This window comes from Nothoprocta perdicaria, unplaced genomic scaffold (assembly GCF_003342845.1).
Source record: "Nothoprocta perdicaria isolate Ctin4 unplaced genomic scaffold, notPer1 scaffold_15, whole genome shotgun sequence".
NCBI lineage: Eukaryota > Metazoa > Chordata > Aves > Tinamiformes > Tinamidae > Nothoprocta > Nothoprocta perdicaria.
This window is the reverse complement of record NW_020454649.1, coordinates 3,822,856-3,850,458: the sequence shown is the minus strand read 5'-3', so window position 1 is coordinate 3,850,458 and position 27,603 is coordinate 3,822,856. Positions and strand designations below refer to the sequence as shown.

Below are 27,603 nucleotides of genomic sequence, written 5' to 3'. Positions count from 1 at the left end.
TTGTTATCTGTCCAAAGAAGGCACCAGAGAAGAAATTATGTGGAAGAAAGATATTAACCAAATACTCTTGAAGCTAATTTAAAATGTTGATCCAACCAAAGATTTTTATTAATAAAGGGCTTATATTTTGCTAACTCTCGTTTCTGTTGTATTTTGACTTGCAGGAATGTCACTATTTTTAAAATTTATAACTTAGGATAGTTTAGTATTATAGGGCCAAATCCTGCCCAGTTTATTCACATGATGAGCATTATGCCTGGTAATAAATGTTTACAAGATCAGACCCCTTGACTGCAAAAGAACGGTGAATGTGAATAAATTAAGCAGAATTTTGTCCACAAATTCTGTTGGAAAAATATTATTCCTTTCATTCCTTTGTAGTCTGAAAGCTCTACAAGAAAGTCAAGTATGAACTACCTATTCTGAAGGCAAATATTAGGAAATTTCTGCTAAAGGAATTTCATCTGTAAATATTTATCTAAAAGTGTTCCCAGCTTAATACTGACATTCCTGTAAATAGTAAAACTATATACTGAACACATATGTATCAGAATTTTTTCTTTATTTGCTGAAATCATGAAATACTAACAGTTGCTTATATACTTTCTTTTGTACAGTAAAATGTTTGAAATGGAATTTTGTATATAAAAACTGTATTACTACTTAGATAACAGTAAGACTCTTTCATGGAATCATTTTTTAAGAAAAGTAAATATATACTAAATCTCTTCAATTGTTTTTTTTCTTTGAATATTTGTTGGAAATATACTTAAATATGCAAAGGCTTCATGAGACAGGTTCCATTTCCAGTGATTCTTGTGCTCCAATAATGCAAACGTGATTACTAGATCTGAGTTACAAACCTAATCATGTCACAGTTTGAATAAAACGGTTCCTTGATACCATTCACAGTGAACCTTATCTACTCAGATAGTAGAGGCCAAAACTGAGAGGTTGTGGGTGGGTATTTTTTGTTTTGTTTAGTTTTTTCTTGAATAATAGATAATACATTTGTAGGTATCTTCCTAGCTTAGAGTGCAAATCCAGCACTCTGGCTTCTTTAGACACCTGTTTTGGGACAAGATGAGCCCACATTAGATGTGCTCGTCTCTGTGGGAATTCTGTCCCAGGATCACAAATATGAAAACCTATTCCTAGACTACTCTCAGGATCTCTCAACTGTTTACTTTTAGGAGGTAGGTACAAGATATCCGGCAAAAGACTTCCCTCAGAGCATGAGTAATCACACCAAAGCCAGTTTTGTATTATGTGCTTGTTTTGTGATTTGTTATCCAAATAAAGGTAAGGCCTTAGTTTTATAGAAAAGATGTGTCATCAAGGTAAGTCAAACAAAATGTTGCCCATGTCAAACACACTGTTTGGTTCCACAACATTTCATCGTTGTGGATAACTTTTGTAGAAGCAGATCAATCACTGCCCATTTGGTAACTGGGTTATTTTTTATTAAAGTTATTAAAGTTTTTATTTTAGTTTAAAGGTTTTTATTAAAGACAAAATAATTCTCCAAAGGTAGGAGTTCATTAATTGTAAAAAAGTTTTCCATAAAGACATTTGCACTACTGTGATGCAATTTTGATCAAAGGGTTTTTTTTTTGTTGTTGTTGTTGTTGTTATTTTCTGCATTATTGATGAAAAGAGAAACAGGCTTTGCTCTATTACCAATCGAAAATTAAGGAACTATTATGCTAATACGGATTTAATGGAAGATGAGTAAAGCACAGTGGAAGTTAATTCAGAGAGGCAGAAATCTGGAGAGCCCAAGACTCCAAGCAATTGAAGAGACTTGGATATGACTCACAGATACCATATGGAGCAGCTTTTATGTCCAGAGTTTGAAAAAAGATAACAGCTTCTGTATTTCTGAACAACTTCCAACCTGTTCTTAGCATATGTCTCATTTTATATATATATATAAAATTTATTTATATATATATATATAATTTTCCGTCTGTCCTTTGAATTTTTTTAAAATATAAATCAAGAAAATTAGTGTACTAGCTTATTCAGTCAAGGAGCAGCTAAAGACAGAATAGTAGAATAGATTAAAGACGGAAATGGGACATGCTTAAATTACTGCTAAAACACACTGCTTGCTTCATGCTCTCCAACGCTGTGAAAAATTTCAATGGGTATTTTTGAGGAGGAAATCACACACACCCTATTGTGTTGACAGGACAAGCCTGAATCTTCTGGATTTCCATGTCATTGTGTTTCTAAGATACTGTATTACAAATATTTTGCAGTCTTAAATAGCTTAAGGGTGAATAAGTCCCAAGTCAAAGCAAAGATACGTTTCTATTTTTAACCCCTCAGTGCTCCCTGGTGCTGAATTGTTAATGATCTTTTTGACTCTTGTGATCTCCAATAATCAACAGAAACAATTCACTTTTCATCTTGTTACCTCTGAACTGTCTGGAAAATCTGAAGATCATTTGAGTTCATCTTAGTTTTCCTAAGAAGATTTCAAAGTAAACAATTCTTTCCTTTTGCCACTGAAGATGCACTATGTCTTAAAACTTAACTCTGGTTCAATTATTTTCCCATTTGAGTACTATTTATTCCATGACGAAGCACAATATGCCTTTTTTAGTACAGCAGAGAGGAAAAACGATGTTTTCTTTTTTCTTTCTTTCTTTTTTTCTGTTTAAGCTAAACTGGCCTTTCTGAGAAAAAAAACTATTGAAGTGGGTKYTTTTTTTTTTTTTTTTTTTAACTTAAACTCTTTCTTAATTTTTCATACCATGAGTGCAGCCTCATTCAAGGCCATCTCAAGCCAAAGAAAATATTTTTTTCATTTCTCTTTGACTTCAATCTTTGATTTCTCTTTGAGTTCAGAGACTCAATAAAGTCTCATGAAACTCTTGGGCATTGCTTATAAAACGATTGGTTCCAATTTCAATTAAAAAAAATAGCATTTGCTATGTGGTACTTTCATAACACTTCTTCCTATGCCAGCCATCTTTTCCACTCAAAAGGTATCTTTATTTCACTGACCCAGAAAGACACAATTACCCAAATAGTGCAATCTGGCATCATTTTGGTCATTGATGAAGCCTAAATTCTGGCGTACTGATTTTGATTTCAGTCTAACTGTCATCTTTTTTTTCTCCCTGAGACATGCTCTCTAAGCCCTCATAGGCACCAGTAGGCCTTTTTGTTTAGACTAATGCAATTATATTCTCTCTCATATGTCCGTCCAAGAGCATACTTATTTTTAACATGGATCAGAGGAATTTATAAACTCTCATACTGTTTCCAACATTGAAGTCAGTCTCCAGTTTATTACAGGCCTTTTAATTCTGTAGTAGCTAAGTGTCCATGGTTTAAAACCTCAAAGAAAGTATGCAAGTAAGTGGCTGTGAAGGAGAACAGGAGCGCTCTCACAGCAGGCACGTCCTTGGGGGCGCCTGCCTTTACCTAAGCATCTCACGTTTCTTAGTGTATTAATCTTCAATCATTAGTACCATCAGTAGGTAGAAAAGTATAATTACGCACAGGTAATTAACCATCGAGTGGCCAAGTAATAAATCTCAGCAGGCTGGAAAAAAAAAAAAAAGAATGCATCATGTTCTTTCTTCTGAGGGTAGGCAGATATTCCTGTAGTACATGTAGCTTTTCCTTACTTTTCACTGTACGCACAGTGGGCAAAAGATATAAACGCTGTGTTTTGTATTTTATTGATTCATTGGTCTCTGAATATCGCACTCCTTCCCGGACTTTTCATCTCTGGGAAGAAAGACAGCAAGTTTCCTTCATGTTTGTGTATGCAAATGAATTCCAAATTGTGGGTTAAGACTAATCTGTATCTGGGTCTGAATAAAGCACTAGGGACTAGCTCAAACTAAATTGTTTAGAAAGCAGAAAATAATACTTTCCCCCCCCCCCACCAAGGATCAAGGGAGGTGCATGAGGAAAGTAGATTTGCTTATTTATTATCTTTCAATTCCTATGAGTAACTAGCCTAGTCATATCCTGTATCACTTAATGTTTGCCTACAACAATCCATGTTTTAAAAGGAAATGACTTTCTCAGATTATAATGGTGCTGTGTTTGAGCAGACTGGGCACTCCTGCTCTAATCAGGTTTGAAAAAAAATTTACACCTTCTAATTTGAATAAAAAGTGAGATAGTGACTCACACTGGAAATAGCATAGCGGCACACTTGAAAGGAAAAAGCAAAGTCTCCTCAGCTTTCCTCTAATTAGTAAGTAGTTCATAGTAGTTCTGCTGCTACACATGCCTGAATTAACACCTGATTTTAAGAAATACATCTCCCTCTTGGTTTGTTGCTATCTATAGTCAATGAAGTAAGCGGACTGCACCTGAGTTTAACTCAAAAAAATGAAGAAGGCAAGTATGTGGCCACACTGTTTTAAAAAAAGAAACTATTAAAGAGGAATTTTAATAGCTCTGGAAGACATTTGGAGGATGAAATGTTTTCTGATCTGTGAATGGGCCATTATGCAAAATGGATGCATAAACCTGTTCAGAGGAGTATTTTATTTTTACAGTTTCCCCAGTAAAAGTGCAGAGTAGCAATGACCAGGCCCAAAAGAGAGTCCGATAATTCTAGAGATAAGAGAAGGAATATTCACAGGCAAAAATGCCTGACATTACATTTTCAAAGGTGGATGCAATATAGCAGCCACCTGAGTGCTATCGTACTCCGTGAGGATAAGGGCAGGATTGTGGAAGATGAAGTTCCAGGGTATGGGACTTTTGCACACCTTTATAAGAAGCAATTCCCAGTGGTGCAAACTAAGCGCAAAATTGATCTGTTTAGTGCAAAATAATTAATTGTAGGATATACTGACTGTTTTCAAAGCTGCTCAGAATGCTTTATTTTACAATGCAAAGAAGGAGACAAATAATGTTTTCTACTATTCATTAAAACAAATCTTATGTGGTAAGTATCTGCCTTTTCTTATTTTTATTGGGCTTGAGACTGGAAATACAACAGTTCAAGAAAAGTGAGAGCATGTGCATGCACTCTGCAGGAATTAATTAACCTTGGCTTTGGAATCCAGCAGTCAGAACTGCAGAATTGTATCCCTAGATGAACAGTAATTTCCAGATTCTATCCTAGCTTCTTTTGCTTCATTCTCAGTTGGTCACAGAGGACATCTTTGCTGCACAATGGAGCATGGGCTTCAGTGCACGATGGCCACAAATTGAAGCACCGAAAGTTCCACAGGAACTTAAGGAAAAATTTCTTATCAGTGAGGGTGACAGAGCCCTGGAACAGGCTGTCCAGAGAAGCTGTGGAGTTTCCTTCTCTGGAGATCTTTAAGACCCACTTGGACGCAGCCCTGTGCCACGTGCTCTAGGTGACCCTGCGTGTGCAAGGGAGTTGGACTAGATGACCTCGGAGGTCCCTTCCAACCTTAAGCATTCTGTGATTCTATGATTCTATCTCCAAGTGCTGGACTAACAAGCTACTTAGGTACCGTGACCTGTCAACAACACCAGTCCCGAGGTTCTGTCCTCAGACCCACGTAATATATCTGCACGGCACTGTAGAAGACAAGCAAGAGAACGTGCCTTGGCATGGAATAACACAAGCTTTGGTGTCACTGTTTCATGTTTTTCTGCAGGTTTATCTTTGTGAAGACATTGACAGAGTAGCTACTTCACATGTCTACTGTAGGTAACCCCAAGGCTGTGGACACCAAATGTCCTTGTTCAGGTTAGCTTCATCTCATTTCTGCTGGATATCATAGAAAGTGCCCAGAAAGAGAGCAAACAATAGTTAGCTAGCTTTTTTTTTTCTTTTTCTTTTTCTTTTCTTTTTCTTTTTCTTTTTCTTTTTCTTTTTCTTTTTCTTTTTCTTTTTCTTTTTCTTTTTCTTTTTCTTTTTCTTTTTCTTTTTCTTTTTCTTTTNTTTTTCTTTTTCTTTTTCTTTTTCTTTTTCTTTTTCTTTTTCTTTTTCTTTTTCTTTTTCTTTTTCTTTTTCTTTTTCTTTTTCTTTTTCTTTTTAAACCAACTCCCTCTATATTTCACTATAACATTCCTGTACAGACAACCCATCTTTTTCTGTTCTTCGCTTTTCCAAGGGCAAAAATTGGCGTTATATAGCTCAACTAATGAATAAAGTTGAAATGAATAAGATGTGCTGGTCTAATATATACATATCATTTTATTGACGTGTGAAACATTTGTCTGGATGGCCTAATGCTTACAGGGTATGATGAAAATTCCCTACAAAAGTAGGTAAAAAGTCAAGTTAGAGGTTTTCAGTTGGGCAAAATAAACAAAAGTCTACAATTTACCCTTCCCCTGAAGTTAAACTTGCTTCTCCTGCCAACAATAACATAGCAGAATTATTTCAACAGAATTATATCAACACTTCTTCTGTTTCAATATTAAGTTCAAGCATCTGTTAACAACTTATTGCTTGTTGTTGTTGTTACTTGGCCAGATCCTTTATCTGTATACAACCTACTCATGCTGTAGTTCGCTTTCTTTCAATACTTATTTGCTTTTCCCACAGTCTGCTTCAAATTTTCTTTCTTTCAACCCACAACAACTTGATATTTTTTTAAGTCCCTTTTTCTATGGACAGTTTTCTCCTAGGACCTAAGTCACTTCACAAATAGTTTCTTTACCAAAGTCGACTATCTTCTACCTTACTCATGGAAGCAACAGGAAGAGATTGTAACAAAAGAAACATGGGCACATCAGCTTATCCATAATAAAAAATTACAGAAACTACATTTTATTTGTGAAAATATACATTTTATGATTTTGCAAACAATGGAAGAGCTATTGAAAGAAGCATACGAATACATTTTATGGAACATTTTATGGAACACCATGGGATTAAAAAGTGAAAAAGAAAAACCCGTTACTGCCCAGTAAAACTACTAGGGAGGGGCTGCAGGTTTTTAATATTCCTGTTTTCTTTCCCTTGAGATCAACTAAGGAAAATGGAGGTGCTTCTAAAGCTCTTGAGACTGAATGGAACCTATAATAAAACAAGTGTATGGTTGACTGGACCTCAAGAAATAAGTAGTTTCCCAACCCTGTTCTGAGATGAGATTAAGTGCATGTAATCTATGCCAAGAGGTCCGTCTAACCTGTTCTTCGGAACTGTCACTGATGAGAGTTTTAAATTCTCCCCTGGTAATTTGTTACTTAGTTGTCTGATAAGTTGGGAAAATGGCTTGTCAAAGGTGCTTCATTTAAAGAGAATATACCTACAGAAAGAAGCAGGAAGACTCCTACTTCTAAGGACTCAGGCAGTTAGAAACTGCATCCAGACGTTTTCTTGTTCATGAGGTCAAAGAGGCAAGAGCTCTCTCTTCTTGTCCTTCTCTAGTTGCAGGTCTTTTGGAAGCAGTGTGCAATCCATATGCAAGGTATTCAACGGCATATTGATTTGACTTATCACAAAGGAATGTCTGGAATTTTGATCTTCTCTTTCTTCCTTCCACTTACCAAGAAAATTCTCTGGGAAGCTGAACTCCCTCTTGACAACCAGTACGACTGTGAAGTCACAAGAGGTGCCATTGAGCCTATCTATGACCATGAGCATCAGAAAAAAAAAAAAAAGAGGGCTTTTCTGTGAATATCTTCATTATTATCTCTGACTTGGAGCAGGCTCACCACCACGCTGAAGTGGTTACACTGCAAGCAGTACCTGAAACAGTTTACAAACTATTTCTAATGTGTCAACACTACACTACAATACACTTGAATACTGTGCTCAGTTTTGGCCTCCTCACTGCAAGAAAGACATAGAGGAGCTGGAGAGTGTGCAAAGCAGGACAATTAAGTTGGTGAAGGGGCTGGAACACAGACCCGATGAGGAGCAGTTGAGGGAGCTGGGGTTATTTAGTCTGGAGGAGGCCCAGGGGAGACCTTATCGCTCTCTACAACTACCTGAAAGGAGGTTGTAGTGAAATGGGGGTCAATCTCTGCTCCAGAATAAATACCCATAGGATAAGAGGGAGTAGTCAAGCACTGGAACAGGTTGCCTGAGGAAGTGGTAGAGTCACCATCCCTGGCAGTGTTCACAGAACATGTAATGAGGCATTTAGGGACACTTAGGGACATGGCACTTAGGGACAGGGATGGTGGTTTATGGTTGGACTCAATGATCTTGAAGTTCTTTTCCAGCCATAATGTTTCTATGATTCTACAAGCACATCCATTGTTTGAGAAGAGAGACTGACTGAAAAGAGGAGTTATTAATATTTACAGAAAGCTATTTGTCACATCACAAGGAAGTTGACAGTAATCGAGAAAACATAAGTCATCAAAGCTGGATTTAGTAATTCAAATACTCGCTAATGAGCACTATTAGCAAATTAGATTACATCAAATGGATTGGAATACAGCTCCAAAGAAATCATCACACATATTCACAATGCTGTAGCAGATTAGAATACGACTTTATTTTAAGAAGAGCCAGACAGATCTCTCAGTTTATTCGGCTGGAAAATACAAAGCATCTTCCAAAGTTTCAGTGCATCACCTGTGGTTACACTGAGCAACATTTATTTTATTAAACCTTTATTCAAGGCATATAGATTAATATACCACTCTCAAAAGCAGCTATTTAATAACTCACGAACCCTTCCAAGTAACCCTTCAGCTATCCCATATTTATTCACACAACGTATCTGCGCATAGGCCCTGAGGAAGACTGTGACACGTTTTGCTGCTTTGCTGCTACATTTTCTGAATGGTTGTTTGTTGCCTGTGTGTCCTGCTGACTGACACGTTACAGAAGTTACGGCAGAAGTGAATCAGTTTGCTCTCTTTGCCCTACTCCTTCAGTGGAGATCACGAAGTCAAAAAACTCAATCCAGAAACTCCAAAGCTTTGAGCTCCCTCTGCTGTATTTTGGATGGAATCGTTTTGCCCCAGGAAATCTATAAATTACTTGGCTAGTAACAGAATCATTCTTAGCACTTAATTTCTGGGAAACTTCCACTGCAATCAGAGCTGGTTTAATAAAATGTTCCTATTAAATTTTATTCTGATGTGGTGCAGTTATGATGTGTTGACCCTGGCAAACACTTCCTTCACTAAACCCGTGAGAATTGCCTTGGGAGGAAATAATGAGAGGAAAGCAAGCTGCTTCAGTATTTTCATCTGTGAATGGCAGAGTTAATATCAGATACAGACATAATAAAAGGGATTACTAAATCACCATGACAGACATAAGAAGTAAGTTCAAAAGTATTTAAGTGATGATTTAGATGATTTATATCTTCAAGTTCCTTATTTGCTGCTAATGTAGATTGTCTTAGAATTACACTGATGTATGGAACTGCTTTCACATCTCCTCATATGCCAATGTTGAATTTGGCCAAGTTCATAAGAACCTCTTACAACTTAAATTTATGTTGCGTTCAGTTGTATGTCAAGGGAGCCAGAAAGGTACAAAGTATGCTGATTCAGGCTTCCTTCAGGTAGCCTTGTCTCTGAATGCGGCCACTGACATCGCTAAGCACAAGCTGTGCACCATGCACACACTTCTTTGTATCTCATCTTGCTTTGCAAAAATAAGATGAGGTGATAACTAATTGGATTTTAGACTTCTGTCTTGCTACTAGTGTTACTATGGCTTATACGTTCATTCTAAATTAATCCACACATAGCAAATACAGATTTTATTTGGCATCATATTATCCCTGTTTACCCTCTTTTTCCCTTCTTCTGATAAAAGTATCTTCAGGACTATAGAAACAAAATACTTCCCTCACATAACACAGGCTCATCTCATCCCAGCTCAGATATTCCGTGCCAGTTCCTCCCTGTCTACTTTCACAGCTTGGAGGTTAATTCCCTCCAATTTGCTGCATTTACAGGCTCCACAGAATCTCTCATTTAAACAGGTTAAATATTTCATGTGAAAGACTGCACTTTACGGATCTTTTAAAATCTGTATGATTAGAAGACCTGTTATCATTCCTGTGTGAGGAAAAGAAGAGCAGGCCGATAGAAGCCCCATTGTTCATCATAAATGTGGGGATTAGCTGATCAAAATCAAAGAAAGCATTGCTAAGGCCACAGCAGAGGAAACAACTTTAAGGGAATGCTTCTTTGGAGGAGACAATGTTGTCCAGTGCTCATATAACCTGGGAGGACAATAGAGGAAACTAATTTGGTATTTAGTATGAAGTGCACATTCTTTTCATACCCTTGTGGCTACCCTTCTGGGTGTACAGATTGGGGCCTATAGTCCCAGATGCTCATTTTCTTGATCGTGCACAAGATTGGCTCCACGAAACAGATTGAAACAGGATGCTGAAAATCTAGCGGCTCTGTCTAAGGAGGGCTTGTGCTTGTGGGAGTTTTGTAAATGTTTGGGGAGTAGGAGTTGCTCTTCAAGCTGCAATGTGAGACCGGAGAAGGAAGAGATGCGGAAAGTGATAACGCCTAAGCCTGTGTATCTGAGACTGTAATCTCTTTATGGCCAGGACCACAGTTCTATTTGTGTGCTGCAGCAGTAATAAATTAAAGGATATACCAGAAAGAATTTAGTAATGGGGGTAGCTTGAGGTATTGACATGCCAGTGTTCACCGAAGGAACAAGGAAAGCCCTCAAGCACCTACAGCGTCTTGTGAGGAGAAGCTGTATGGCTGTTCTGAATTTCCAAGACCTACAGATCAGTGGGACAAACTTGAACTCCCACATTTAAGACAAGTTCTCAACCATTCATCTTGTATAAAAATTGGCTTTGAAGTACAAGGACTTCAAGTCTGCCCTATCTCTTCTTTTTAAAAGGTCCAGAGTTATTTCACATGCAGATTAATCTTTGTGAGCAATAAGTGATGTGCTAGAGGACCATGTTTCTAGGGAAAAGCTCGAGTCTCTGGGGGCAGCCTGAGAGCACTCCTTGTCCGCCCAGCGCCCCAATGGGCCTCAGGGGTGGCTCTGGACAGGGCGCAGGCAGCGCCAGTTTCTATCCCACTAAACCGTGTACCAGGAGGCTGCTATCGCACTAAACCGTGTACCAGGAGGCGCGAGGGGATGGCAGGCTGCTCCCTCGCGGAGGGGCAGCACGGGCGGAGGCGCCTCGGGGCGCAGAGGCGGAGGCGCGGGGGCCCCCCACGCCTCTCCTCACAGCTCCCGCTCCCCACGCCTGCGTGCGCGGCGCCTCTCCCGCCCCACACCTCAGCACCGCCCAACGGCCGCCCAGCGCCCCACCCAACGGCCGCCCATCGCCCCGCCCAACGCCCCGCCCAACGGCCGCCCAACGGCCCACCGCCACGTGACTTCCGGGCCATGTAGGCTCATCTCGGCGGCCCGTGTGACCGGAAGGGATGGGTTCGAAGGTGTTCGGGCGGCCTGGGCGCGCCTAGGGAGGCAGAGGAGGGCGCCCCTTTTCCCGGCGCCATGGATCCCTTCTTGAGCCTCCTGCACTCGTTCTCCTCGGGCATGACGGAGAGCGAGGTCGGCTCCCTCAAGTTCCTGTGCCGGGACAAGATCCCCAAACGGAAGCTGGAGGGGGTGCGCAGCGCCGTGGACCTCTTCGCCTTGCTGCTGGAGCAGCGGGCCATCACCGAGAACGATGTCGACCTCCTGGTGACCCTGCTGCGCGCCATCAAGCGGCTCGACCTGGTGGAGCAGCTGGAGCAGTTCGTAGAGGAAGGCGAAGCCAACGCTTCTGGTCAGCCAGACCCGAATGAAAAACGTAGGTGGAAAATAATCATAACAAATATAGGCACCCCCACCCCGTCCCAAGTGACCAGCTGAGGAGTGGCCGTGGGGACCCTGCTAGCTGCACTTCCTAGCTTGCTCCTGCCAAGGAGCGTGGCCAGCCCTGAAGTGCGCGCAGAGCTGCTGCCCCTTTTCAGGGTGGGAGTTGCTTCCTTCCCCACCTCGTGGTCACTTAGGAGTCCAGTGTTCGTAATTGTGCTTCTCCAGTCATGGGGTGATCTTTGGTATGTGCGCAGGCCCACAGTCAGATGCTGAATCTCTTATGAGTTATGCCTGCAAATCCATTGTTCGTTTTCTATTAATAAGTTGTTTTGCTTTTTCAGGTCTGCAGAAAGCAGCTTTTGACGTCATATGTGAAAATGTTGGGAAAGACTGGAAAAGACTGATGCGATGTCTTGGCTTGCCTGAAGTCAGAATTGACAATATTGAGGAAGCCGAACCGAAAAAATTGAGTCAACGAGTGTTTAAGTCACTCAGAGAATGGCAGAAGTGGAAGGGAAAAGATGCAAAGGTGGATGACTTAATAAAAGGTCTTCGGGCTTGTCACCTGAATCTGGTAGCAGACAGAGTTGAACAGAAACTCTTGCAAATGAACAGTGAAAAGCAGTGAAATCAGTATTGAAATATTTTCTTTGCCACACTGATAGAATGAAAAAAGAAGTGCCTTCTATTCTGAACTATAGTCAACATTGTTGGTTACACCATTAATTTATGAGTCTCAAGATGACTAGGTGAACTTGTTGTCAGACTAACATGGAGGGAGCTGGGGTGGGTGGGGAAACCCTTTCGGGTAATGCTTTGTAGTTTGTTGCTTTGATTGTAGGTATTTTAAGAGAATTTAACTTTAAGAGTGACTGAGCTGCATTTTATGGAAGTCCTTGCACTTTTGTTCTACCTGCCCGTGAATGTAGGATTTGCATTACTGCTGGTGCTTTTCAGATTGGTTTCCTGGATCTACACCTGTGGGATCATTTCTGATGATTTCAAGTTTCTCTGGGTTTTTTATTCACATATTTTTTCTGGAAACATGTTAGTAACTGAAGTGTGAATGGGGAAGAGAGATAAGAGTACCTGCCTGTGTACTGGAATTGCTTGTGTTTTCTGGATAGCATAATGTCTTCTGTGCACTGCTGAAGGCCTTTGCTCCCCATAAAAGCGCACTAAATAGGTTGTGTTCTCAGGCACCAAAACTGGTGCGGTAGGGCTAGTCCCTATTGTGGTGGCTGTTTCTCAGCAGAGAGTGTGCCTGGTTTGAGAACAGAATTGGCTGAAAGCAACAGCCTCTGTCAAGTGCCTTCATCGCCCTAAGGGAATGTTCTGAAGCTATCAAAGAAATTGTCTGTATCTTGCAGACACTTACAGCACTGCCTTTTCACTGCCTTGAGTTTTCTAGGGTTTCTTCCAGGGAAATCCTCATATAGCCCATGCAGAGTCTTCCTGTGCCTCGTGGAAGTTGCAGCTCACCTCATAAATAGAAGGCTGCTGTTATCTGTGCTCTTCGTAACACAGATATATGCTTTAGCAAAACACTAGAAGACAAACTAGTTTCTTTTTGGAGTAGAATGTGAAAGTTTATTGAATGCAAATAAGCAGAATGAACTCTTCTGTGTAGTGACATCCTGTGAAAAATCTCTCTCTGCCACAACTTCTTCACCTTTTCAGAGATGATTCCCAGTCACTTATTTCCAAGTTTTTTGCTTGCTTTTTTTCTTCTTTCTTTCATTCCTTTTCTTCTGTATCTCTTAAAAGCAGTTGTAAGTAGCTCATAGTTGAAGGAGAATTAATGAACAAGACCTGCTTCAGTTTTTAGTTCAGTTTGGGACAAAATTCAAAACTGGTCTTGCTAGCTAAGCTGAGCCTGGGAAAGCTGGGTATGGTTCAAGATGTGTTGAGATGTAGAGGCCTCCCAGAATGAGACCAAACAGAATGCTAGTGGGAAAAGTCCTCTGCAATTGCCTTAATAAGTGGGACTGTTTGTGGTAGCTTGCAACAACATAAACCCCTCTGAAGAGGGGAAGCTTCTTTTTGCTGCTGCACCTGGGTGCTTTTTAACTCCTTTCTGGTTCCCATTTCACGGTGCTTTTATTATGATGGCCTGATGGTCAGCCTGTAACACATTTGTACTCTGTGTATATTAGTCTTTCCTGGAAATGTGAAACTTAGGATTTTGAAGTTTTTATTTCAATTGGCAACTCTAGCTAAGAAGATGCTGAGTGATGATTGAATACCTGGTTACTGGAAAATGATGTAATGTGAATTTTTAAATTATTTTTTTCTCTTCAAAAACTGAGCTATAAGTGATTGCTGAAAATATAATGTACCAACTATCAGTGATTTAGAGTAGCAGTAATGAACCTTCCACCTCTCTGATTTTGGGGCATGTCCAATTTTCTAAGCACTAGCTCCAGGCTGTCAGCATCTTAGCAAGCTGAGGATAAATCTACGCAAATTCCAAACTTCCCATTCTGGATTTAAAAAAGATAACAAAATAAAGTTACGCTTCAGCTGAATGACTAGTTCAAAATCTAGGAGAAAGATTTTGTTTAATGAGAAAGCTTTTAAATTTTGCAGTGTTTAAAGAAAATATTCATTTCAGACTTCTATGTGTCTAAACAATATTTGTTAGGAGAGTAAAGGGGAGGTAAAGTTAGCAAAATGAGTTGTGTTTTGTGGTGAAACAGCTCTGCAGGATTTGTGTTACAGGACAGCTCATGGCACATTCATATTTTGTTTATCTACTTGTTAAAAGTCATCTAGTTCACAGAAGATACTACTTTTTATATTCTAGGTATATGTATGCCATCTACTGCATATAGCCAATGTATTTTAAGAATCAATAGGAATAAATAATTATAGCTGTGTTTATCAATTACAAGCAATCTTCAGAAGATGCAAGTTCTAAAAGATAGAGTTTAAGTAGTGCAAGTTCTGTTGTGTATGCAATAGTGAGCCAAAATGCATCAATGTGTTCAGTACCTCAGGACCAACTAATAACTATTTTTATTAGAGATTAAAAAGTTGATCATGTGAGAACAAAATCAGATGGAACAAAATGGAATCAATGAAACAGAAACCTTTTATTGTAAGAAGGTGGGGGAAGAGAGTGTAACTCTCATAAGGAAATGTATATGTGTTGATATAAATGTTTTTTAGAATTAAAGTTCTATATTTTGTGTACATAATTATATAACATTTCATAAAATATTTCTTTAAAAATAAAATGGAAATGTTTATTTTACTGGTGGAATTGTGGTCTGTGGTAGTTTCTCTAATTAGAAGGAAATAAATGCTAAGGACACTTCTAAAGCAAGAAATGGTGCTAAACAGGCCTTCCCTTAGCAGCAACTTCTCAGAACAGCCTCTCCCCGCAAAGTCCTTCATTGGGTTTTTTTAAGTGCTATGAGTAGCATTTGAATGCTGTCATTCCTAGAAGTGTAAGAGGAAAAAGTGCTCTCCCAGCACTCATTTAGCTCATTCTAAACCTGTTCAGGCTTCTAGAGACTTGAACGTGGTTAGAGGTTATGTTGATACCACTTACTGTGAAGCACAGGGGAGCACAGAAGCGTTCACTGAGTACCCAGAACTTTGGATGTGTAAGATACGTAACCGTTTTAGGAGTTACTAAAACCTTTCCTTTTTGGTGTCTTGAAAGTCATTTTTCCTTATGCCTTAAGACAAAAACATAAAGTATGTTGAGAGCAAAAAGTATCTCAGGACAATTCTCATTTTACAGGTTTCCTTCTTTCATGTTCTGTTGCAGGGAGATCGTGGGCTTCTTCCCTTTGATACTTGCTTACCATTTTCTATGGAGGATGTCAGCTAAATGTTGCTTTCTTTTTTTAAGTAATTTTTTTTTTAAAGTAAAGAAGAAAAAAAAGCATTATTTTCATGGCTAAGTTCAAGTCACATGACAAGTACAAAACTTCTTTTAAATTAAAGTTCCTGTTATACAAACTGGTTGTGAAGGAATATTTCAAATGCAATGTTTGTCTGTCTTTTTCTCGATTCCCGGAACAGAGGCAGCTGTATTTTCTCCAGCCTTTTGTTTCTATTCTAAAGTAACTGCCTACCTAATGAAATCTAATTACCTCATTTAACTGTCTAACACAAAAAGCTTAGTAATGCAGGCTGTATCTGTGAACTTGCTCTGACAGTCGGCATGTCCTTGATTCAGACTTTTGGTGGAGTATTTTGTAATTTTACTAATGACTGTATTTTTTTTTCTTTTATAATTATTAAGATGTGGCTTGTGCTGTTCTTCCTATTCCTTCCATGAATCGTGTCTGTCCTTAGAATGTGCTCCATCATATAAAATAACTTTTCCGATTTGATTTAATATTCTCTCCTCTTTGTCTAATGTTTTTCCTAATATTTTTATTGCAAGTTTTAAGAGTGCAGTGTATTCTGTACAGCATATAGAAATTTTCTGTTTCAACTGTATACCATAAAAATAAGAATTATGAGAGTGAGAGGGAGGGGAAGGATTTCCAATAACTGTTCTTCTAAGTAGTAGAAGTTCAAGAACTTTTCAAGAATCTTTTTGTATTCCTATTTTCCTAATTCAGGATTAGGAACTGTTCAGAGGGAATGATGCAATGGGTTCTGTGAATTGTAGGTTTAGTAGAAAGGAAACACAGCTTTACTCAGCTGCCAGGAAAATCACGATTAATGCAATATGAAAAGACAGATTTTTTGTGTGGGAACTTGCATGGAATGAAGTCACAGACATTGCTAACAATTAAATAGGCATAAATTTCATCAGCACAACTATCTTGAGAACAAAATAGTAAGGAAAAGGAATTACCCAATCATTTCTTAAAAGAAGCTATTCAAAAAGAAATCTTTCTTTTACAGTATTTTATGTAATACATATTATTAAAATGCATCACTTAATACTGGTGAGTTTAAATCCAGTAATTCCTGTGAACTGGTAAGTATTGGAGGTTGGTGTTTATTGTTTTCCAAATATGATATATGCATAGTTCTACTTATGTCTAAAATGCCTTTTCAGTTGCTTTTACTTTAGAGTTTTATTATGTCAAAGAAAGAGGTGGTACTGTGGTTCAGAGCTGAATACAGTATTTCAGAGCTTTCAGTCCACAAACTAACCAGCTACTGTAGCAAAGTTGGGAATCTGATGTCAACTTCATATATTATGAAGGTATGAAACTGTCATCTTGGTTCACTTCATAGTGGTGGAGTCTTTAAGCCAGGCTGTTGTGCTCTGTGGACTTGCATGGAGATGAAAGTTGAATACATCGTACACACTTCTGTGACTGGCTAGAAATTTCCAGGTAAGATTTTACATTAGCTTTAATGTGAAGCAATAGTCTTCCAATTAAAAATACTCACAGTTTTCAGAAAGTTCTCACTTCCTCCTCTTAAGTCCTTTATTCATATTGGATGCAGCAGGACTATTCATTTAAAATGATTTGCAGAAATTAATCTGACGATATTGTTATCTCTTTTGACAATTTTAATGGCCACCCTGTGTGTACACACTACTTGTGGCAAAGTTTTATCCAGAGTTTTTCTTTCTCTGTTTTATGCTTCTACTCAAGTTTGCCTCATTTTTCAGGATTTGTAGTATTTAAAAGCATCCAAATCTCTAAGCATTTTTAAAAAATAGGTTCCCACATATGTATATCTGTTGAACAACAACAAAAAAAAAACCTGAATAATAGGGATAAATACTTTTCTTAGTCTCTCTGAGAGATGCTTCCAGTAGCTTCTAGCTATATTGCCCAATTTTGAAAAAGTTTCAGAGAAAATGAGAATTAAAAGGGTGCAGCATCTGACAGGTCTGGACCCATGAGTTCTTGAATTCAAACCCTTTATTCTTTTTTCTGTTATGCTAAATGTGAACACTTAGTCACAACTTTCCTGCTGTAAAGTGTCTAATACCTGAAGCATTGGCTAGCCTGAATTACCTTCAAAGCTGCAATTCCCCTGCCAGCCCCTTTGCACTGGACATGTGGCTGCAGCTTGTGACCTTCTGGCTATCCCAGCTACCTGGATAACGTTTGGAAGCTGTAACTGATTGTCACACTCACGACAGTCTTCAGTTCTTAACCATGTCAAAAATCTTATGCTCTAAAGCAGGAACATATAACAAATTTTTTCACTCGATTCTTTCTTCTCAGTTCCATTTCCCTATACAGACAGGATATATCAGAAACTCTAGGTCTAGGAGACTGATAAATTTGATTTCAATGCTCTTCTGAAAATTGTGGTGCTTCTATTTGTGTATTCATCTTCAACTGTTGGAATCAAACTAGTGAGTCTAGCTGCATGTTTGTGTGTGAAGTAACTAATATACAATTAGAATTAAAAATAGCTAAGTTTTTACCTAACAGCTACTTGCACATCTGTTGCATGCTACCTACATCGAGCTATTTGCTATGGATTCGACTATACAATTTTCTTAAAAACATTCTTTTTTTTTTTTTTACAAAAGAATACTGCTTTGAATACTGAAGAACTTAATGTTTCCATACAATGGTTGTGATTCTTTAAATCAAAATGTCAAATTCCATATTCGATCTATGAATTTTAAAGGCTATTATATCTTAAACAACCATTTCTGAGCTCCCTTGGTCTGCATAGTATGTTTTATTTTCCTGGAACGCTGTGATTCCCAGCACTGCAGCACTGACTTGCTTCCCACCTTTATTCACAAGAGCGAATGAGGTTACTGAGTCAGTAAGAGTTTAAGTGCCTAGTTTTCTGTTAGACTAACATAACAGTAATTCAAGTAGCTCACTGTGGGCAAGAGGCAGCACAAGCAGGGGACCTGGCTTGCTGGAACAGTAGTTCTGTGGATGTTTCCTGCATCCTAATTTTCCAGGAGGGAAAATTTAGGTTGAACTGGATATTATTTTTTCTTTAAGAAGAATTGTTTTAGTGAGCAATGACTCGTAAAGTCACAATTGCCTCTTGCCACAGGAGGCCTGGCCAGCGGTGAGGTGTCCGCTGTGCAGGTATGACCTGTGGGGAGCTCAGTTTGCTTTGTGGGCAGCTTTGAGACGTTCCCACAGGCTAATGAAGCGGTATTAGAGAAAATTAGGGAGAAATTAGGATATAGTTACTTCTACCTAAATGGTACTTGAAGTGCATCACAGGCTTGTCTCAATTTCTTCTTTAAAAAGGTTACTTTTGTTCCTTATTTCCCTCCTGCAAAATCATACCACTCCCATCATTAATTTTGAGTTATTACAACATACAAGACCAGGGGAGGCCAACAGTGGTTTTCTTGGTGGTTTGAAGAGGACTTTGACATTTCTGGAATCACCCCTACTCATTCAGACAGCCCACTCCAGTGGTTTTTAGTACTTTCATATAGGATAGCTCAACCAGGAGAAAATTGGGCACTGCGAATTGCCATGATACCTGTAAGCTGGACAGGGAATATTATGTTTTTGAAATGTTATCGTGTCAAATGCTACAGCACTAGTGGCAGGGGTTTTGTTTGTTTGTTTGTTTTTCTCCCCATGAGAAGTAATGGGGAGCTGCTGTCTGCAGAACCCTGCCAGCTCGCTTCACTCGTGTTTGCTGCTACTACAAAGGTGGCATTCTTAGAGGCAGACAAAAAACCTCTAATCATGTAACTGAAATGAACCACAAGAGCTGAAAAACACTTTCTTCGTGCACTCATAAACCTTGCTAGGAACTAACCAGTGTTATATACAGGTTTTTCTGCAGCATGTTGTTAGCAAACTGATATAGGTAAGAGATGCTATTAGCACTTAATTTTGGGAGCCAAGGACCTTCTCCTTTGGGACTGCTGTGCAACCTGGCCTTCATGCTGGTTTTGGGATTAAACAGCCCTATCCAGGAAAACATCATTCGATTTGGCATCTAGAGCTCTTACCTCCTGAAATTTTAGACATTATGAATCTAAAATTGTTTGTTTGTTTGTTTGGATTTGCCAGAGGATCTGACCTACGTTGGGATTATGGACTGATATGTGGCACATAAAAGGGAGGAAAAAAAGAAAAGTGGCCAATGTTTTCCATCTCATGTTTTACATAAGCCTGTTGTGGCAAATTAATCTACAAACCTAACCTGGAATCTGTTCATGTGTAAATATTTATGTTGACTACTTTCTATGTGAATTACAGTGCAAACAGATGGCATGGTCAAAGTATCTTTAATGTCAACAACATTCAGGAGAACAAGAAATTTAACTTTGAAATAAAAAGAGAGTTGATAAAAGAAATCTTCTGCCCTGCGTGTTATACCATAGATAAACAATATTGGGTCAGCTGCTTCTTCTATCAATTCTCCCTTCCAAGAGCAGGGAGAGGACAATATTTCATATCTTTTTGTCCTGAACAAGCCTTAGGTGAAGACAAACATTCCTGAAAGATGTTTGAACATGAAGGAGTAACCAAAGGGACTGCTCAAGAAACACAGCTCTCATATAAAATCTGACCGAATGTAAAGCAAGAAATACGAACTGTCGTGTTCATATATGTTCATATGCAGGTATGTGTGAAGTCTGTTGTCCACTTGGTAGTGAGTTTCTATTGGCACCACTGATGTGTCCCCCAATGCACTGTGGGCACCATGGACTAGGTCCCTCGTTTGGACATGGCACCAGTGTCCTTGGGACAGACAGATATATTATGTCAATATGAAGCAGGAGGTTAACCTAATTAATCGTGTCAATGTTTGCTTCAGTTTGCAATGCAAGTACCATCCACTGGAGCTGAGGAGAGACTAATTAAAAAGCTGTCTGTGAAAAGGGCAGACTCCTGGTTGTCCAAAATGTGCAGGTACTGTATCTAACCAAAGCTGTGTATGTCTTGTTCTTACACAGCAGATTTTTTCTTGTAAGTGAATGCAGAGTTCAGATTGGTAACAGATACTGCTGATGGCAAACAAGCAATAAAAAAAAAAGATGCCTCATTATTTTTTTTTTTTTCAGAAAGATGCTCTGACAAGAGCCTAGATATCATTAATACATGCATCTCAAAGCAATAAAATCCTAGGAGGACTAGAATGATCATCTTAAATAGAAACCCTGAAACTGCTGTTCTTCAAAGGAAAAGTGAATCCAGTGGCAGGGGTAAGCCATGCAAATGGGAGGAGGAGGACTGTGGAGTCCTGCCTCCTCAAGAGAGGTGTTCTGGATCCTCCTCTCCTTCGCACACCTCAGCCACATTGCATTTTATATACTCGACCTTCCTGGGAATTTTGATCAAAATCCTGGTGCTGATTTGAAAGATAAGGATGAAAGACACTTGTTGACAGATGTGTGCCAGCTTCCATTTATTCATTATTTAACTTAAGCACCAGGCTAGCATATACAGTTTATGACACAGAGAGACCACTGGAGGGTAAGGTCAGACCAATGCAGAAACGAACAGGGAAGGAATTTTACTTAAAAAGAAGCTATGATTTTGCGAAAGAGCAGAAGCAACATTTTTCATTGTATTTCTATTATTTTTCTTAATATTTGTTTCAAGTTGCCCTGAACTCCAGTCCCAAAATTGTTGTTTTGCTTCTCTGTGAACTGAGAGTCATTTTTGTCTAAAACACTGTTTTCCCTGAAAATTCTCCTCTGGTTCCTTTTAAACGTCACTCTATTCAGGACTACTCGTAGGTGATCTGCGGTGAATTTTTACTACTCTATGCCCCGCACTCATGCTTCCATGTCAGATCCCGACCTAGCAACCTCCTCCTCCTCTGAATGCTGGAGGTAAAATTTAGTTTTAAATGAGTTGGTTGTCTAGGCAGATTTGTTTTTGATGACAACAGGAAAATAATGTTGGGAAAGGATCATCCTCTGATAGCAGTTTAACACACGGTACCTGTGGGGACAGAATTTCATTTGAACCTTAGGCTCACACTGAAATGGGGATCTGCCTTTTTTTTTTTTTTTTTTAAGAGACACAAAAAAATCCCTTCACTGCAATTTTCCATTCAGCTTAGATTTTTTTGTTTGTTTGTTTATGAGCTGCAGTCTTTTTGCGAACTGTAGTCTCCATGTTGAGACAGTGTTGGTTTTAGTCACCATCCTGGCCAATTAATTTTAGAAAGTGAATATTTTTAATTGCTATTTTGAAGAGATTGGACAAACCTAGTGAAAACAAAAATATTTACCTCGTGTGTACATAAAACAAAGAATTCTCTGTCATTCAGATTGTCATTTGCCTGTGTGCTGAAACTGCATGCTCAGAAAAAAATGTTCTGTATGGTTAATGCATATATATAGATAGATATATACACACACACACAATTTGGGAGTAATAGCTTACCAAGGTTATTACTGAGTATTTCACAGTTGACACAGCTGAGTATTTCAAATTCAGCACGAATCTGAATAATGAAGATAATGATGGCGGGATACAATTTCGTGCAAGCAAAGTATGTGTAATAAAAGGCTTGCTAGCAACTTGAAATCTGGTCAGTTAAGGATTAAAAATAGACTCAAGTACTAAGTGAGATCTCTTTATTTGTTTTTCAAATGCTTTTAAATGCTTTTATCTACCTTACTACAGTATGAAGGACTAATGATAGAGGATACTGAGTACATAGAAATTATGGTCCAGTTTGCATAGTGCCTACTCCAAAGCCTCTTGAAGCAATGTTTGCCTTTGTATAGCAGGCAAAGTGAAAAGAAACTTTTTTCCCCTTCGAACTCTGACTTTTGGAACAAAAATGTTACTTCACATGCAAATCCTGTTTACTCAAGGCAGACTATTTTTAAAGCTACTTACAGCTTGATTAAAGTAATATAATTTGTTTACTTTTTTCTCTCAATAGGTCCCAAAACATTCTAAAAATGGAAGCCTTCATCTTGAAATAACCTTCACAGAAACCCACTCCTGTTCTCCCTTGGGGTCTTGAGAAACAAGCAGGTGAAAAGCTAAACAGACATCAAGCTCGCTGGAGGACCAGCGCACAGGTAGGCAAGGCCTTTGTAATAAAAAGTGTGTTCTTTTTTCTTTTTAACTGCATTTTTACCTGTGCTACATAAAAGCATGAATTCTGAGAGACTGCTATGGCTCTGGTCTCCGAAGTTCTGGGATCCGGCTTTGTAAATATAATTGTTTAGTTCCAGACCTCTTAAAATCAACAAACCCTGGGGTATTGAATCCCAAGCACTGATGTTGCTGGCAGAACTACTTATTCCTAAATCCGTGCATGTTCATTCTGTTGACTTTCCTGCAAGCACGCTTTGCTGCTCCTCGCGTGTATCCAGCATCTCAGCCTGGATTTGTCTCAGTTCTGAACACCCAGTTGCAGCTCCCAAGGCATGTGTCCAGCTGCCCTGGGCTGCCTGGATAGTCAATGAGAAGAGACAAGCATCCTGAGAGGGTGATTCATGGACCACACCAAAGATCGGAGTCACTCCCTTGGAGTGGTTCTCGTGCTCCACTGATTACAGAGGGAAGCCAGGGTAAATGGGTTCATGATGTAGGTGGTCACCCAGGTGGAATGTCTCCAAACCTGTTTCAGTTAGTCTGGAAATGCACTATGACAGCTGTTCCAGAAGTCTCCATGTGAGACATTTCTTGTTCCAATGTTGTGTGGATATGTCCATTAGGCCACGTTCTTCTTTTAAGGTATGTATAACTAAAAAAATGTGCAACCCTATTATAACTGAATTTACATGCATAACTTTCCTTATAGCTCCGGGGGGGAAAAAAGAATAAAATTCAGGATAGGCTTATATCAATATCTTCACTTAGCATAGGCTACGCTTGCATTAGGGATGTTTTTCACTCAAGATGTAAATAAACTAAACCCTTCTTGAGAAAATCTTCCTAGTTCATGGGGATTTCTGCACTTGTAAATCTATGGAAAAAAAAAAAAAGTGACGATTGCAATAGTTAACCTGCAAATTGCACAATCCAAGCCTTAAGATGAAAACCTTTTTGAATTTAGTGGGTTTATACTTGCATGAGCATATACTTCTTGGGTGCAGGAATAGTGAACAAGCAAATAACATGAGTTCATCTTAAGAGTATCTTAAGAGTTCTCTGCAGATTTTGAGGAGACTTCTTCCTGTCAGTTGGTAAATCCAACTTAACACTGTTAGATTTCAAAAGGCTGGATTCTGATGCATTTTTAGCCTGTATGAATCAGACATACATCCATTTAAGTTGATTTTATATAAATATAGTATCAATGTGAAAAAGGAATTGCATCAAACCCTGGTTTTGAGAAATCATGCCTCCATTGCCAAGGGGCTGACACACTTGTGAATGCTCTTATTTGTGAATGCTCTTATCTTTATATAGGGGCATAACCACTAATTACCGCTGCCTTCTTGTCTATAGGCCACCCTCCAGTTTCTTCCCCCCTTATTCCAACTCCCTCAGGCAAAGAGTCTCTTCCATCTAGCAACCTCCAGATGCATTTGTTATGGGGAAAGAATAGTCTGGGTCACGTCTGTCTAGGGACAAAAGGATGATCAGTGCTGTTGGCAAAAATCCTATTCTTTCATCTATTCGTTTCAGCATGACCGAGATGCGTTCGAAACACGCTTTGCCAGTAAGTCCAAGTCATCTATAGAGGATAAGAAGTAAATAAGGCGCTGCCGGCTCAGCGCAGAAGGAAAGGGCACGTAGGCGATCCCTGGCTGCTTCCCAGGGCTGAGAGGTGTTGGACATAGGAGGCGGGCTGCCAGGGAGAGCTCGTGGGTCTGTAGAGCTGTGAAAAACGCGGGGATCTTGATTAGCCTGCAATGGGAAAAGAAGGCTTTTCTTGCATGCTCTCTTCCCTATTTTTCATGTTTTTGTTTGAATTTCACCCTGTGGTTGTGAGGTATAGAGAGTTAAGTCAAATCTGATAAGTATTTTTGAGAGATCTTAGAAATTGCCCCTCTATCCAAGGTCTAGGCTTTGTGTGGAGAATTCACCAAGTGAGATGCCTAAGGAAAATAAAATGGAAATATCCCAAAGAAGGAAATTCTGAATGCAAGTTTTTTCCTAGACATCCTTTTGAGCAGATCCTTTTGATAAATGCCTAAGTGCCTTCGTCCCTGAGGATATGGGGCCTCCTTTCCAGTGCAGCAGACTCTCGTGTATGGTGGGAGCTCTCTTTCTGCCTGAGGCAGTGGACACTGGAAGCCATTTCCAAGGGAATGCCCAACCACTGCCATCTCCTCCACCTCCAAAGCTGTCTACCCATGTACTGAGCAGCACAAGATCATGAGTGTGACAGATAGAGGTGAGACCTCCTTGAGGCTGAGGAGCCCCTACGGCCCAAAACTCCTGCTCAAAGGGCAGTAAGTGGGAAAGCTGAGTGTGAGAGTGGTTAGGCCTTGCTAACAGGCTGATTGAAGTGATGATTAATAGATGGAATTCATTAATATCTATTCTGCAGTTACAGTTCTGGATTGTATGGTATGTTGTTTGCTTTGCTTTTGTAATGAAGCCTAATTACAGCTGGTAAATGTATACAATGGTTTGTTTTTAACTGTTTAGGTCAAGGCAAAACTTAATTTAAAAGGGTGAGGGGGAAGTGTATTTCAAGTTATCCCAAACTGAAGAAATTGCAAAGATATGTTTTATGATATATGTAAATACAAACATTTGCATATGAATCTGTGCTACAGAACCTGGGTCTGCGGTAACTCAGTCTGACTGGATGCAGTGCAGTGTCCAACTACATCAAGTTTGTCAGCTGTGCTAATGTGTTTAACAGTCCTTACATTCAGAATCTATCCATTTAACCCATGCATAAAACAAAAAACAAATCACTTTTTACTGTTACTAGCTATTTTTTTTTTTTTTTTTTTTTTTTTTTTTTATCTAGGACAATTTCCACTGAAATAGAATTGCTCGTAGAGCTCTAAATGGGACTCTGTTTCTCAGTCTTGCTTTTTTCGCTTGGGCACATTATAGATGAAGATGCTGCCTTGATGGCTCCTTAGGTAGAATGTCCTCTTTGACAAAACTGTCAGGGCAAATGCAGCCAGAGTAAAGGTGGGGATTTGGGCACGTTCTGGTCACCTGGCAGGATGGCTTGAGGTGCACCTTGTGTCAGACAGAGCCAGGCCAGGCGGTCTAAGCATCTTTGAACTCTGCCTCCCAAGGGAGGGAGGAGGCCACCGTAGTGGCTCTGCCCTGTCAGCAAAGGCGCCTAATGTCTCCAGCACCCTCTCCACGGCAGCTGACCCGTGTTCACAAGGTACCGAGACCCAGAGCTCAGCCCCAGTGCAGGGTACAGGTCTGCAGGGCAGTGCAGTGTCCTGCTATGGGGCAGACGGAGGGATGTGCACGGTGGTGTGTGCTGGAGGGCTGGGGAGGCTAAAGGAATGATCTGAAATCCTAGCCTGAGATGTAGAGAAATCCCTTTGCTCTTCTTCTATGTGTTTGTGACCACGCTCAGGAAACTGTTAGTTTTTCGCTTGTATACGAAGAAATTCAGTAGTCTTAGCAGTGTTTTGCCTCAATTCTCAAAGAAGTTCAAGCTGGCAGAGTGCTTTTATTTAGAGAAGCAAATGAGATCAGCACCTATAGAGAGAAGCAAATGAGATCAGCACCTATAGTTTAAGGGATATAATTGTCTGTGAATTGCATGGGAGTTAGAGGAGATAATTTTGCTAATGCAAAGACAGAGCATTTAGGTAGAAACAGTCACCATAGAAATATGCTTAGAAATAAAAGAGCAGGTTATTTACCAGGTAATCTTCTGGGCCTAGTTTTAAGCACTTCACTAATTGCCTTTTTTAAGCATTTCACTAATTGCCTCCCTTCTACTCCAGGAATACACAGCGGTGCTTCATAACCGTGGTACAGATTCTGCTGCTAGATCTGCGTAACCTCTCATTACGTGAGAGAGACCCTCAGAGCAGCCAAAGCAACAGGCTGAAAGAGAAGCCCAGAAGCCCCTTCTTTCCACTAGTCCCATACCACTTTAAGGTTATGTTAAAATAAAGACTTACAGAATATAAAAAATGATGTGTTTATGCTGTTGTTATTTATAATAGCATTGTGCTATACTGAGGCTATTTGGCAATACTGGTTAATCCGTATAATCAAAGGGTTTTCTCTGAAATGACACTGTTTTTAATTCTTTTGCTCCTGTTTCTAAACTGAAAAAAAAAAAAAAAAAAAAAAAAAACAGATTTGAATGTATTATACAGTTACACTTGAGGTGTCTATTACTCAGCATTAAATCTGTGCTAACTAGTATTTGGCAGAACTCATAATTTGACTGTGCTTCATTGTGCTTGGCTCTTTCCCAGCCTCTAGACGATGTGATTACATCAGGATCTTCATAAGAAAAGAAAAAAAAAATCTAGATATCATGATTCTAGAGCCTTGGAGTGAATTGAGGCCACATTTCAAGTATTTTTCCTCAAATACCAAAGGCTGAAAGGACCACAACGCGTCAAGGTGGTAAGTGTGAAGGGTTTTTTTTTTTTTTTTTTTTGCTTTTGTGTTTGTGAGAATGAAGGGTCTTGAATTCATGCCTGCTCAGTGCTGGGTGCCTGCGTGCGTGGTTACACAGGGGCATCACGAGCCCGGTCATACAACCGGACCAGCCCGGGCACAGGGACCGCGACGCTGCGCCGGGCCGCGACTCCGGCCTCTCTGAACGGCCCATCAGGCCGAGAGGCGGCGGCGGGCCGGTGCCGGGCCGAGGCCTCAGGGCAGGCCCGGGCGGAGGCAGGCGCAGGGAGGCGGCTCCGTCCCCGCGCGCTCGCGGGGCTGGCGGCAGCGCCCCGAGCCGCTGCCCCGCGGCGGCCCCGGGCCGCGCGCCCCGTGGGCGGGAGCGGGTCTCGAACCCGCGGCCCCGCGGCAGGAAGCGCAGGAAGGCGCGGCCGCGCCGCGCGAGGCATTGTGGGCGCCGCACTGATTTATGCGGCCGCCGCGGAGGGCGCCGGGAGAAGCGGGAGGCGGCGGCGGCGCTCGGCGCGGGGCGGGCGCGGCGGGGCCGGGGCCGGG

General features: G+C 40.0%; 1 protein-coding gene across 1 annotated transcript; it reads left to right on the top strand.

Annotated features, from left to right (window-relative positions):
- Nucleotides 1-11,279: 11,279 nt before the first annotated feature.
- On the top strand, nucleotides 11,280-14,454 carry FADD (Fas associated via death domain). The gene is made up of 2 exons (XM_026034756.1): nucleotides 11,280-11,669; nucleotides 12,019-14,454. Exons 1-2 carry the CDS (start codon nucleotides 11,372-11,374, stop codon nucleotides 12,303-12,305), a joined length of 585 nt encoding a protein of 194 aa, XP_025890541.1. The 5' UTR covers nucleotides 11,280-11,371; the 3' UTR covers nucleotides 12,306-14,454.
- Nucleotides 14,455-27,603: the final 13,149 nt, after the last annotated feature.